General features: G+C 42.4%; 1 protein-coding gene across 3 annotated transcripts; it reads left to right on the top strand.

Moving 5' to 3' along the window:
* Window positions 1-130: 130 nt before the first annotated feature.
* Window positions 131-6,654, top strand: rgn (regucalcin). Of its 3 annotated transcripts, none has more exons than XM_034555393.1 (8): window positions 131-325; window positions 1,645-1,807; window positions 1,873-2,055; window positions 4,713-4,813; window positions 4,958-5,072; window positions 5,155-5,286; window positions 5,516-5,670; window positions 6,355-6,643. In XM_034555393.1, exons 2-8 carry the CDS (start codon window positions 1,645-1,647, stop codon window positions 6,403-6,405), a joined length of 900 nt encoding a protein of 299 aa, XP_034411284.1. In that variant the 5' UTR covers window positions 131-325; the 3' UTR covers window positions 6,406-6,643. The 3 variants fall into 3 exon arrangements, with proteins under 3 accessions (XP_034411284.1, XP_034411277.1, XP_034411270.1); XM_034555386.1 differs by having other exon boundaries at window positions 1,564-1,807; XM_034555379.1 differs by having other exon boundaries at window positions 132-325; window positions 1,600-1,807; window positions 6,355-6,654.
* The last annotated feature ends 7,761 nt before the right edge of the window (window positions 6,655-14,415 follow it).

Here is a 14,415-nt window from a genome sequence, read left to right as displayed (position 1 = left end):
GGGTCACGTGACGTGAGTTTCTATCCTTATTGGCTCGTTGGAGATGAGCAGTCCTGTGCAGAATCGATCACCTGCCATCGGCGCGCAATGCATGCTGGGTAGATTTGCGTCCGACTTGCTCTGACGTCATGAACAAGTGTCAACTATAATCTCACGAGAGCGAGGCTGCCGCAGTAGCGCGCCACCCACTGCGTGCCCCAGTGCATGATGGGAGACGCCTCGCTGTCTGTAGTTGTAATATTTAACCCTCAATGGTTGACGGAGCTAACAGCTGGAGCTAACAGCTGGAGCAAAACTACTTCAGACGGAAGTGACTCGGCATCGGGTAAGTGTTTGTGTACTTGTACAACATGTACATGTCTTCAGCTGCAGGGCTACAGTACACGTAGTACTGCGTGTGTATAACTTTATAGAACTCCTAGTGAAGAGTGACGTCACGTGTCAATAAAGTCTGACTGATTTTGAGCAGAAAGTTGTAGAAAAGTTTACATTTCCGTGTATATATGACGTATCGATGAGCAAGGCAGCAGCACAGCAGTAACGTGTACTCTACAACATGCATTACTCTGGTTATCATTGTGTACTGTAACCGTCTGTAGCAAAGTACTATATTATTATTATTATTATTATATTCTAGTGTCAGGTGGGATCAAAGTACTGCTTATTCTAGTGAAGTTTTGTTTAATTTTTGAAAAATTCAACGATGTATTCGAAATAAGTACATGAAAAGTTTTGTTGGTTTAAATATAATTTAGATTCAGTTATGTTTTCTTTTCGAATAAAAATAATTATTGATTTTTATATTTTCAACTTTCAATCTTTTTTTTTTTTACAGTTTTGAATCAGATTTTTTTCTCGCGTTCTAATCTTTTTTTTACGTTCAGTTAGTATTTTTACAGGTTCAGACTTTTGGCCGGGATCTGGCACGCCCCTGTAGTTGAGACCACGTCCCTCTAGTTGAGACCACGTCCCTCTAGTTGAGACCACGTCCCTCTAGTTGATGCCACGCCCCTGTAGTTGATACCCCGCCCCTGTAGTTGAGACCACGTCCCTCTAGTTGATGCCACGCCCCCGTAGTTGATGCCACGCCCCCGTAGTTGATGCCACGCCCCCGTAGTTGATACTACGCCCCTGTAGTTGATACTACGTCCCTCTAGTTGATACCACGCCCCCGTAGTTGATGCCACGCCCCCGTAGTTGATGCCACGGCCAAAAGTCTGAACCTGAAAAAAAGATCAGAAACTGTAAAAAATGTAATATATATATATATTTTTTTAAAACAGAAATTAATCTAAATTATATTTTTTCATACACTTATTTTTATTTCGAATACATTGTTCAATGTTCAACACAAAATCTTGAATTTTCAGGTTCAAATCTTTTTTTCAAACAAACAAAACTATTGGTCTGGATTTGTCTCCATAGTAATAATAGTAACGGTGTAGTACTATGTAGTATTACATGTTGTGTTATGACTTGTACTACCACAGCATACTATCAAACATGTACTATATAAATGTTGTACATGTTACTACTATAAAATGTAGTACTTGTATTTTCCAGCCATTATTTGACTTCCTGGTGTTTCCATGGCAACAGTGTCTGAGGTGAATCCCTTTCTGTAATTGGTCCTGACCGGCGAAGATGTCATCAGTGAAGGTGGAGTGCGTGGTGAAGGCGAGTGCTCTGATTGGTGAAGGGCCGGTGTGGGTGGAGTCAGAGCAGACGCTGTTGTTTGTCGACATCAGTGGGCAGAAAATCCACCGCTGGAGTCCATCGACCAATCAAATCGAGTCTTTTGAAACAGGTCAGCCAATCAGAAACATTCAGAGAATTTGGCCTCTCTTTCTCACACCTCCCGTCTGTCCTCAGGTGAGACGGTGGGCTTTGTGGTTCCACGCAGGTCAGGTGGTTACGTTGCAGGTGTGGGCCGCAGCATCGTGGCTGTTGATTGGTCAACTCAGATGATGACATCATTGGTGGAGGTCGATGAGGACAAAAAGAACAACCGCCTAAACGATGGGAAGGTCGATCCGATCGGACGCCTGCTGGCAGGTGAGTCTGTTTACCTGCCGACCTGTCTGTTTACCTGTATACCTGTCTGTTTACCTGTATACCTGTCTGTTTACCTGCCGACCTGTCTGTTTACCTGTATACCTGTCTGTTTACCTGTCGACCTGTCTGTTTACCTGTCGACCTGTCTGTTTACCTGTCGACCTGTCTGTTTACCTGTCGACCTGTCTCTTTGCCTGTCGACCTGTCTGTTTACCTGCCGACCTGTCTGTTTAGCTGTCGACCTGTCTGTTTGCCTGTCGACCTGTCTGGTTACTTACCGACCTGTCTGTTTACCGGTCGACCTGTCTCTTTGCCTGTCGACCTGTCTGTTTACCTGTCGACCTGTCTGTTTACCTGCCGACCTGTCTGTTTACTTATCGACCTGTCTGGTTACCTATCGACATGTCTGTTTACTTATCGACCTGTCTGGTTACTTACCGACCTGTCTGGTTACCTATCGACCTGTCTGTTTGCCTGTCGACCTGTCTGGTTACTTACCGACCTGTCTGTTTACCGGTCGACCTGTCTCTTTGCCTGTCGACCTGTCTGTTTACCTGTCGACCTGTCTGTTTACCTGCCGACCTGTCTGTTTACTTATCGACCTGTCTGGTTACCTATCGACATGTCTGTTTACTTATCGACCTGTCTGGTTACTTACCGACCTGTCTGGTTACCTATCGACCTGTCTGTTTACTTATCGACCTGTCTGGTTACCTATCGACCTGTCTGGTTACTTACCGACCTGTCTGGTTACCTATCGACCTGTCTGGTTACCTATCGACCTGTCTGTTTACTTATCGACCTGTCTGGTTACTTACCGACCTGTCTGGTTACTTACCGACCTGTCTGGTTACTTACCGACCTGTCTGGTTACTTATCGACCTGTCTGGTTACCTATCGACCTGTCTGGTTACTTATCGACCTGTCTGGTTACCTATCGACCTGTCTGGTTACTTATCGACCTGTCTGGTTACCTATCGACCTGTCTGGTTACTTACCGACCTGTCTGGTTACTTATCGACCTGTCTGGTTACCTATCGACCTGTCTGTTTACTTATCGACCTGTCTGGTTACCTATCGACCTGTCTGGTTACCTATCGACCTGTCTGGTTACCTATCGACCTGTCTGGTTACTTACCGACCTGTCTGGTTACTTATCGACCTGTCTGGTTACCTATCGACCTGTCTGTTTACTTATCGACCTGTCTGGTTACTTACCGACCTGTCTGGTTACTTACCGACCTGTCTGGTTACTTATCGACCTGTCTGGTTACCTATCGACCTGTCTGGTTACTTATCGACCTGTCTGGTTACCTATCGACCTGTCTGTTTACTTATCGACCTGTCTGGTTACCTATCGACCTGTCTGGTTACCTATCGACCTGTCTGGTTACCTATCGACCTGTCTGGTTACCTATCGACCTGTCTGTTTACTTATCGACCTGTCTGGTTACCTATCGACCTGTCTGGTTACTTACCGACCTGTCTGGTTACTTATCGACCTGTCTGGTTACCTATCGACCTGTCTGTTTACTTATCGACCTGTCTGGTTACCTATCGACCTGTCTGGTTACTTATCGACCTGTCTGGTTACTTATCGACCTGTCTGGTTACCTATCGACCTGTCTGTTTACTTATCGACCTGTCTGTTTACTTATCGACCTGTCTGGTTACTTACCGACCTGTCTGGTTACTTATCGACCTGTCTGGTTACTTATCGACCTGTCTGGTTACTTACCGACCTGTCTGGTTACTTACCGACCTGTCTGGTTACTTACCGACCTGTCTGGTTACTTATCGACCTGTCTGTTTACCTGTCGACCTGTCTGGTTACTTATCGACCTGTCTGGTTACTTATCGACCTGTCTGGTTACTTATCGACCTGTCTGGTTACTTATCGACCTGTCTGGTTACTTATCGACCTGTCTGGTTACTTACCGACCTGTCTGGTTACTTACCGACCTGTCTGGTTACTTATCGACCTGTCTGTTTACCTGTCGACCTGTCTGGTTACCTATCGACCTGTCTGGTTACTTATCGACCTGTCTGGTTACTTATCGACCTGTCTGGTTACTTATCGACCTGTCTGGTTACTTACCGACCTGTCTGGTTACTTATTGACCTGTCTGGTTACTTATCGACCTGTCTGGTTACTTATCGACCTGTCTGGTTACTTACCGACCTGTCTGGTTACTTATCGACCTGTCTGGTTACTTATCGACCTGTCTGGTTACCTATCGACCTGTCTGGTTACTTACCGACCTGTCTGGTTACTTACCGACCTGTCTGGTTACTTATCGACCTGTCTGTTTACTTATCGACCTGTCTGGTTACCTATCGACCTGTCTGTTTACTTATCGACCTGTCTGGTTACCTATCGACCTGTCTGTTTACCTGTCGACCTGTCTGGTTACCTATCGACCTGTCTGGTTACCTATCGACCTGTCTGGTTACCTATCGACCTGTCTGTTTACCTGTCGACCTGTCTGGTTACCTATCGACCTGTCTGTTTACCTGTCGACCTGTCTGGTTACCTATCGACCTGTCTGGTTACTTATCGACCTGTCTGGTTACCTATCGACCTGTCTGGTTACCTATCGACCTGTCTGGTTACCTATCGACCTGTCTGGTTACTTATCGACCTGTCTGGTTAACAGGTACAATGGGGAAGGAGAAGCGACCTGCTGAGGTCCAGAGACAACAAGGGTCTCTGTTCTCTGTGAACTCTGACCTTGGCGTGACCAAACACCTGAGCCAGGTGCGTCTGTCTCATGTGTTTCCAAAGTATCATTAGGATAATGAAAGTCATTGAAGTAATCTAGTTAGTATTAGTCCAATCTCTATACAACTTAACGTTAACACCAGGTACTGTCACCTGTCTCTCTACCTGTCTGTCTCTCAGGTGGACATATCGAATGGAATGGACTGGTCTTTGGACCAGAAGACGTTTTTCTACATCGACAGTTTGTCTCTGACCGTCGACGCCTTTGACTACGACTCACACAGCGGACACATCGGTAGATGTGTACTTATACTGTGTACTTATATTGTCGTACATGTGTGTACACGGAGATACACATTTAATTGTATCCGGCCTAGGTAACCGTCGTGTGGTGTATCGCTTGGAGGAGGGGGAGGGGCTTCCTGATGGGATGACAGGTGACGCTGATGGTCGTCTCTGGGTGGCCTGTTACAACGGAGGACGAGTCATCCACATCGACCCTGTTACTGGTTAGTTATACTGGTTATACTGTTACAACGGAGGACTAGTCATCCACATCAGTGAAGATTACATCCTGTCACTTTAAACTAATCCATACTTGATGCATTGGCCATACTGGTTATTTCCATTATGAGTGCAGTGGCTCCTGGAAACACATTATTTTATAGACTTGAATGATGACAGGACCACACAGGTAATTAATGGTGTGGTTGTTCTGGTGATGATGATGTCTCTCAGGTGTGCGGCTGCAGACCATCTCTCTGCCGGTGATGAAGACAACCTCCTGTTGTTTTGGAGGTCCAGATTACTCTGACCTCTACGTGACCTCAGCCAGTCTGGGCCTCGACCAATCAGGAAAAAGACAGCAGCCGCTGTCTGGAGGCACCTTCAAGGTGAGACTCACCTACATCACTGACTCCTCTGTATCACTGACTCCCCTGTATCACTGACTTCTCTGTATCACTGACTTCTCTGTATCACTGACTCCCCTGTATCACTGACTCACCTGTATCACTGACTTCCCTGTCACTGCCTCACCTGTTACTGACTCACCTGTATCACTGACTCACCTGTTACTAACTCCGCTGTCACTGACTCATCTGCATCACTGACTCACCTGTGTCACTGACTGACCTGCATCACTGACTCACATGTATCACGAACTCCCCTGTATCACTGACTCCCCTGTCACTGACTCCCCTGTCACTGACTCACCTGTCACTAACTCCCCTGTCACTAACTCCCCTGTCACTGACTCACCTGTCACTGACTCACCTGTCACTGACTCCCCTGTCACTGACTCCCCTGTCACTGACTCCCCTGTCACTGACTCACCTGTCACTGACTCACCTGTGTCACTGACTCACATGTATCACTGACTCACATGTATCACGAACTCCCCTGTCACTGACTCCCCTGTCACTGACTCCCCTGTCACTGACTCACCTGTCACTGACTCACCTGTCACTGACTCACCTGTCACTGACTCACCTGTCACTGACTCACTTGTATCACTGACTCACTTGTATCACTGACTCACCTGCGTCACTGACTCACCTTCATGTGTGTGTCCACAGGTGACAGGACTTGGGGTCAAGGGTCGGCCTTCAAACTCATTCTCTGGATGATCACCAATCACATCAGAGGTCACGTGTGGGAAATTCTAATGAACTGGTTATATCTATTGACTTAATGCAGTTTATAGCTGTAAATAAATAAATGATGAAGAGACAACGAATCATAAACAAGGAAACTGTGACTGAGATTCAATAGCCAATCAGAAATGAGGAAATCAGAATCAATGAAGTATTGCATACTCTTATAAGTACCTTTTGAAAAATGTGTGAAAATAAAAGTTGAAGACTTTGAACCCGTTAGGGTGGAAGATTTTATTTATTTTGTCCAACACACTTGTTCACACTGCTAGAGCAGCCTCTCTCTCCTCTGTCCTTATCCTTCACACTAGAGCAGCCTCTCTCTCCTCTGTCCTTATCCTTCACACTAGAGCAGCCTCTCTCTCCTCTGTCCTTATCCTTCACACTAGAGCAGCCTCTCTCTCCTCTGTCCTTATCCTTCACACTAGAGCAGCCTCTCTCCTCTGTCCTTATCCTTCACACTAGAGCAGCCTCTCTCTCCTCTGTCCTTATCCTTCACACTAGAGCAGCCTCTCTCTCCTCTGTCCTTATCCTTCACACTAGAGCAGCCTCTCTCTCCTCTGTCCTCATCCTTCTAGACCTTTCTGCTGCCTTTGACACAGTTAACCACCAGATCCTCATGTCCTCCCTCCAGGACCTGGTATCTCAGGCTCTGCTCTCCCTCTTCTCATCCTATCTCACCGACCGCTCTTACCGGGTAACCTGGAGAGGATCTGTGTCTGAGCCTTGTCCTCTGACTACTGGGGTCCCTCAGGGCTCAGTACTTGGTCCTCTTCTCTTCTCTCTGTACACCAACTCTCTCTCTCTGTCATTCGCTCGCATGGCTTCACCTACCACAGCTATGCTGACGACACCCAACTGATCCTCTCGTTTCCCCAATCTGAAACACAGGTAGCAGCACGAATCTCTGTCTGACTGACCGACATCTCTCAGTGGATGTCTGACTGACATCTCTCAGTGGATGTCTGACTGACATCTCTCAGTGGATGTCTGACTGACATCTCTCAGTGGATGTCTGACTGACATCTCTCAGTGGATGTCTGACTGACATCTCTCAGTGGATGTCTGATTGACATCTCTCAGTGGATGTCTGACTGACATCTCTCAGTGGATGTCTGACTGACATCTCTCAGTGGATGTCTGACCGACATCTCTCAGTGGATGTCTGACTGACATCTCTCAGTGGATGTCTGACTGACATCTCTCAGTGGATGTCTGACTGACATCTCTCAGTGGATGTCTGACTGACATCTCTCAGTGGATGTCTGACTGACATCTCTCAGTGGATGTCTGACTGACATCTCTCAGTGGATGTCTGACTGACATCTCTCAGTGGATGTCTGACTGACATCTCTCAGTGGATGTCTGACCGACATCTCTCAGTGGATGTCTGACTGACATCTCTCAGTGGATGTCTGACTGACATCTCTCAGTGGATGTCTGACCGACATCTCTCAGTGGATGTCCGCTCACCACCTGAAAATTAACCCGGACAAGACTGAACTTCTCCTCCTTCCAGGAAAAGGCTCTCCCACCCACGACCTGACTATTAACTTCAACAACTCAGTGTTGGCCACGCCCCCGACTGCCAAGAACCTCGGAGTGACACCTGTCAGTCAACTCTCCCTGACTGCCAACATTACCACAACAACACGCTCCTGTAGGTACATGCTGTACAACATCAGGAGAATACGACCTCTTCTCACTCAGAAGGGTCTGGTCTACATCCAGGACATGGTCTAACCTCACATCCAGGACATGGTCTAACCTCACACCCAGGACATGGTCTAACATGGACATGGTCTAACCTCACACCCAGGACATGGTCTAACCTCACACCCAGGACATGGTCTAACCTCACACCCAGGACATGGTCTAACCTCACACCCAGGACATGGTCTAACCTCACACTCAGGACATGGTCTAACCTCACACCCAGGACATGGTCTAACCTCACACCCAGGACATGGTCTAACCTCACATCCAGGACATGGTCTAACCTCACACCCAGGACATGGTCTAACTTCACAGCCAGGACATGGTCTAACCTCACACCCAGGACATGGTCTAACCTCACACCCAGGACATGGTCTAACCTCACACCCAGGACATGGTCTAACTTCACACCCAGGACATGGTCTAACCTCACACCCAGGACATGGTCTAACTTCACACCCAGGACATGGTCTAACCTCACATCCAGGACATGGTCTAACCTCACATCCAGGACATGGTCTAACTTCACACCCCAGCCCGTTCACTTTGCTCGGCTTCTGCCAATCGGCTTGTAGCTCCTTCACTTCGAGCTAAACACTAAACAAAGTGTCTTTGAGTATTATGAAAAGCGCTATATAAATTAAATGCATTATTATTATTATTATCAACAAAGTCACGACTGTTTGCTGTGCTGGCTCCTCATTGGTGGAACGAGCTCCCCATTGACATCAGGACAGGAAGTCTCTACAGACTAAAAACACATCTTAGTGACGACACCTTGAATAGGGAAGGTAGAGCCGTAGTAGCACTTTAGTAGCACTTAAATGTCTCTTACTGATAGCACTTTGTAGTTTAACACTTTAGTAGCACTTAAATGTCTCTTACTGATAGCACTTTGTAATTTAACTTTATTGAAGAAATGTTACTTTCTTGATTCTTGTTGTTCTGAGTTTGGACTCATGGTTTAATGCACTTATTGTAAGTCGCTTTGGATAAAAGAGTCAGCTAAATGACATGTAATGTAATGTAATGTAATGACAGAATGTCTTCTGTCCATGAGTTGAGTCTCCTTCGTGGGCTTCTGATGAGAGAAAAATGTATTACATTATTAAATACATGCAGCGAGTTGAAGGTTTTAGTAAAGCAAACAAGGTAAATGTTAATTATTATAATTTTGTAATAGATAGCTCTATTCTGAGTAGTTCTGCTTATATTAATTGTTATAATGTTATAATAGATAGCTCTATTCTGAGTAGTTCTGCTTATATTAATTGTTATAATGTTATAATAGATAGCTCCATTCTCAGTAGTTCTGCTTATATTAATCAGTATAATGTTATAATTGATAGCTCCATTCTCAGTAGTTCTGCTTATATTAATTATTATAATGTTATAATAGATAGCTCTATTCTCAGTAGTTCTGCTTATATTAATTAGTATGTTATAATAGATAGCTCTATTCTCAGTAGTTCTGCTTATATTAATTAGTATGTTATAATAGATAGCTCTAGTAGTTCTGCTTGTATTAATTATTATAATGTTATAATAGATAGCTCCATTCTCAGTAGTTGTGCTTATGTTAATTAATTATTATAGTGTTATAATAGATAGCTCCATTCTAAGTAGTTCTGCTTATATTAATTAGTATGTTATAATAGATAGCTCTATTCTCAGTAGTTCTGCTTATATTAATTAGTATAATGTTATAATAGATAGCTCTATTCTCAGTAGTTCTGCTTATATTAATTAGTATAATGTTATAATAGATAGCTCTATTCTCAGTAGTTCTGCTTATATTAATTAGTATAATGTTATAATAGATAGCTCTATTCTCAGTAGTTCTGCTTATATTACTTATTATAATGTTATAATAGATAGCTCTATTCTCAGTAGCTCTGCTTGTATTAATTATTATAATGTTATAATGGATAGCTCTATTCTCAGTAGTTCTGCTTATATTACTTATTATAATGTTATAATAGATAGCTCTATTCTCAGTAGCTCTGCTTATATTAATTAGTATAATGTTATAATAGATAGCTCTATTCTCAGTAGCTCTGCTTATATTAATTAGTATGTTATAATAGATAGCTCCATTCTCAGTAGCTCTGCTTGTATTAATTATTATAATGTTATAATGGATAGCTCTATTCTCAGTAGTTCTGCTTGTATTAATTATTATAATGTTATAATAGATAGCTCCATTCTCAGTAGTTCTGCTTATAATAATAATAATGTTATAATGGATAGCTCCATTCTCAGTAGTTCTGCCTATATTAATGAATTATTATAATTGTATAATATATCTCTATTCTCAGTAGTTCTGCTTATAATAATAATTATGTTGTAATAGATAGCTCTATTGTCAGTAGCTCTGCTTATATTAATTATTATAATGTTATAATAGATAGCTCTATTGTCAGTATTTCTGCTTATATTAATTATTATAATGTTATAATAGATAGCTCTATTCTCAGTAGTTCTGCTTATATTAATTAGTATAATGTTATAATAGATAGCTCTATTGTCAGTAGTTCTGCTTATATTAATTAGTATAATGTTATAATAGATAGCTCTATTGTCAGTAGCTCTGCTTATATTAATTATTATAATGTTATAATAGATAGCTCTATTCTCAGTAGTTCTGCTTGTATTAATTATTATAATGTTATAATAGATAGCTCTATTGTCAGTAGTTCTGCTTATATTAATTAGTATAATGTTATAATAGATAGCTCTATTGTCAGTAGCTCTGCTTATATTAATTAGTATAATGTTATAATAGATAGCTCTATTGTCAGTAGCTCTGCTTGTATTAATTATTATAATGTTATAATAGATAGCTCTATTCTCAGTAGTTCTGCTTATAATAATAATAATGTTATAATAGATAACTCCATTCTCAGTAGTTCTGCTTATATTAATTAGTATGTTATAATAGATAGCTCCATTCTCAGTAGTTCTCCTTATATTAATTATTATAATGTTATAATAGATAGCTCCATTCTCAGTAGTTCTGCTTATAATAATAATAATGTTATAATAGATAACTCCATTCTCAGTAGTTCTCCTTATATTACTTATTATAATGTTATAATAGATAGCTCTATTCTCAGTAGTTCTGCTTATATTAATTAGTATAATGTTATAATAGATAACTCTATTCTCAGTAGTTCTGCTTGTATTAATTATTATGTTATAATAGATAGCTCCATTCTCAGTAGTTCTGCTTGTATTAATAATAATGTTATAATAGATAGCTCTATTCTCAGTAGTTCTGCTTATAATAATAATAATGTTATAATTGATAGCTCCATTCTCAGTAGTTCTGCTTATATTAATTAGTATAATGTTTTAATAGATAGCTCTATTCTCAGTAGTTCTGCTTATATTAATTAGTATAATGTTATAATTGATAGCTCCATTCTCAGTAGTTCTGCTTATATTAATTAGTATCATGTTATAATAGATAGCTCTATTCTCAGTAGTTCTGCTTATATTAATTAGTATAATGTTATAATAGATAGCTCTATTCTCAGTAGTTCTGCCTATATTAATGAATTATTATAATTGTATAATATATCTCTATTCTCAGTAGTTCTGCTTATAATAATAATTATGTTGTAATAGATAGCTCTATTCTCAGTAGTTCTGCTTATATTAATTAGTATGTCATAATAGATAGCTCTATTCCCAGTAGTTCTGCTTATGTTAATGAATTATTATAGTGTTATAATAGATAACTCCATTCTCAGTAGTTCTGCTTATATTAATTATTATGTTATAATAGATAGCTCTATTCTCAGTAGTTCTGCTTATATTAATTAGTATGTTATAATAGATAGCGCCATTTTCAGTAGTTCTGCTTATATTATTTAAGTATTATAATGGATGGCTCTATTATCAGTAGTTCTGCTTATATTAATTGATTATTATATTGTGTTGTTATTATAGATAGCTCCACTGTCATATAGTACTAGTATATATAGTATTAACGTGACAGACAACATGTATACAGGTGCGTTTTACTTCAACCACCATGTGCAGAATCACCAACAATCAACAAACAGGACGAGCAACGCGACAGCTTTCTAGAAAATGTCTGTACACGTAGAAAACGTTGTGCTGTTTCAATTTATATCTGTTTTTAAATTGAAATGATATGTTACGTTATTTAATGAAAAGGGGGGGGGGGGGGGGGGGGGGGGGGGGGGGGGGGGGGGGACCAGACTGGACTCTCACTGGCCAATGGAGATTCCAGAAGACACAAATCGACTGTTAGTCCACAGTTTGTCTTTGTTAGTCCATTTAGTCCAGGTCTCAGGTTGGGGCACTCCATAGGTATACCAGTCCACCTTGAAGGACAACCCATCAGGTTTGTCCATATTTGTAAAGTACGGTTGGTCCAGGTAGGTCCATTTGTCCAAACGTGTCTCCTTATGTCCTTCCAGTTGAGTCTCCTTATGTCCTTCCAGTTGAGTCTCCTTATGTCCTTTCAGACGTGTCTCCTTATGTCCTTCCAGACGTGTCTCCTTATGTCCTTCCAGACATGTCCCCTTATGTCCTTCCAGACATGTCCCCTTATGTCCTTCCAGTTGAGTCCCCTTATGTCCTTCCAGACATGTCCCCTTATCTCCTTCCAGTTGAGTCTCCTTGTGTCCTTCCAGACATGTATCCTTATGGCCTTCCAGTTGAGTCTCCTTATGTCCTTCCAGATACGTCTCCTTATGTCCTTCTAGTTGAGTCTCCTTATGTCCTTCCAGACGTGTCTCCTTATGGCCTTCCAGTTGAGTCTCCTTATGTCCTTCCAGACGTGTCTCCTTATGGCCTTCCAGTTGAGTCTCCTTATGTCCTTCCAGTTGAGTTTCCTTATGTCCTTCTAGTTGAGTCTCCTTATGTCCTTCCAGACGTGTCTCCTTATGGCCTTCCAGTTGAGTCTCCTTATGTCCTTCCAGTTGAGTCTCCTTATGTCCTTCCAGTTGAGTCTCCTTATGTCCTTCCAGTTGAGTCTCCTTATGTCCTTCCAGTTGAGTCTCCTTATGTCCTTCCAGACGTGTCTCCTTATGGCCTTCCAGACGTGTCTCCTTATGGCCTTCCAGTTGAGTCTCCTTATGTCCTTCCAGACGTGTCTCCTTATGGCCTTCCAGTTGAGTCTCCTTATGTCCTTCCAGTTGAGTCTCCTTATGTCCTTCTAGTTGAGTCTCCTTATGGCCTTCCAGTTGAGTCTCCTTATGTCCTTCCAGACGTGTCTCCTTATGGCCTTCCAGTTGAGTCTCCTTATGTCCTTCCAGACGTGTCTCCTTATGTCCTTCTAGTTGAGTCTCCTTATGGCCTTCCAGTTGAGTCTCCTTATGTCCTTCCAGACGTGTCTCCTTATGGCCTTCCAGTTGAGTCTCCTTATGTCCTTCCAGACGTGTCTCCTTATGTCCTTCTAGTTGAGTCTCCTTATGGCCTTCCAGTTGAGTCTCCTTATGTCCTTCCAGACGTGTCTCCTTATGTCCTTCCAGTTGAGTCTCCTTATGTCCTTCCAGACGTGTCTCCTTATGTCCTTCCAGTTGAGTCTCCTTATGTCCTTCCAGGTGTGTCCTGAACACTTCCTCAGCAGACTGAAGACCAGGTCAGTTTATTGTCTCTTACTTTAACCCTGAAACCTGTTTTATTGTTTCAGACTTCATGTTGGAAGGACACAAGAAGGAGGGACACATTTAAATAACAAAACCACAAGTCAAACTTTCTGAATCATATATACAATATGAGTATTTTTTAAAGTTTCTGCTGGTTTTGCTCCAGTGATGGCTAACAGGCTGACAGCAGGACTTCAGAGGAATGCCTTTAATGGGGCGGGGTCCAGGTTCAGGAAGGTCATGGGGCCCAGGAAGGTGAGGGGTTCTAGGTTCAAGAAGGTGACGGGGTCCAGGTTCAGGAAGGTCATGGGGTCCAGGTTCAGGAAGGTTCAGGAAGGTGACGGGGTCCAGGTTGAGTCACAGAATACTTGTAATGCAAGTTCATGAACGGTTAACACAAAAAGAAAGGAGCCAAGCTATGTGGGTCCCCGGCTCTGATGAGGCCAGCAAATACAGTAGAACACAATATAACACAGTAGAACACAATGTAGGGAAAAGAGCAGAACCCTGTACAAGATCCAGTTAAAGACACAGATTGAATTACCCAGAACAATTGCAGAACCACAGACTTGCTGCCCCAGAACCAGGACTCTGGAACCAGGGACAGGTCAGAGGTCAGGGGGTGTCTGGTAACCTGGTCTGT

The sequence above is a fragment of the Cyclopterus lumpus genome, chromosome 2 (genome assembly GCF_009769545.1).
Source record: "Cyclopterus lumpus isolate fCycLum1 chromosome 2, fCycLum1.pri, whole genome shotgun sequence".
Classification (NCBI taxonomy): Eukaryota; Metazoa; Chordata; class Actinopteri; order Perciformes; family Cyclopteridae; genus Cyclopterus; species Cyclopterus lumpus.
Note: the sequence above shows the minus strand (reverse complement) of the source record. Positions and strands in the feature narration are given on the sequence as shown.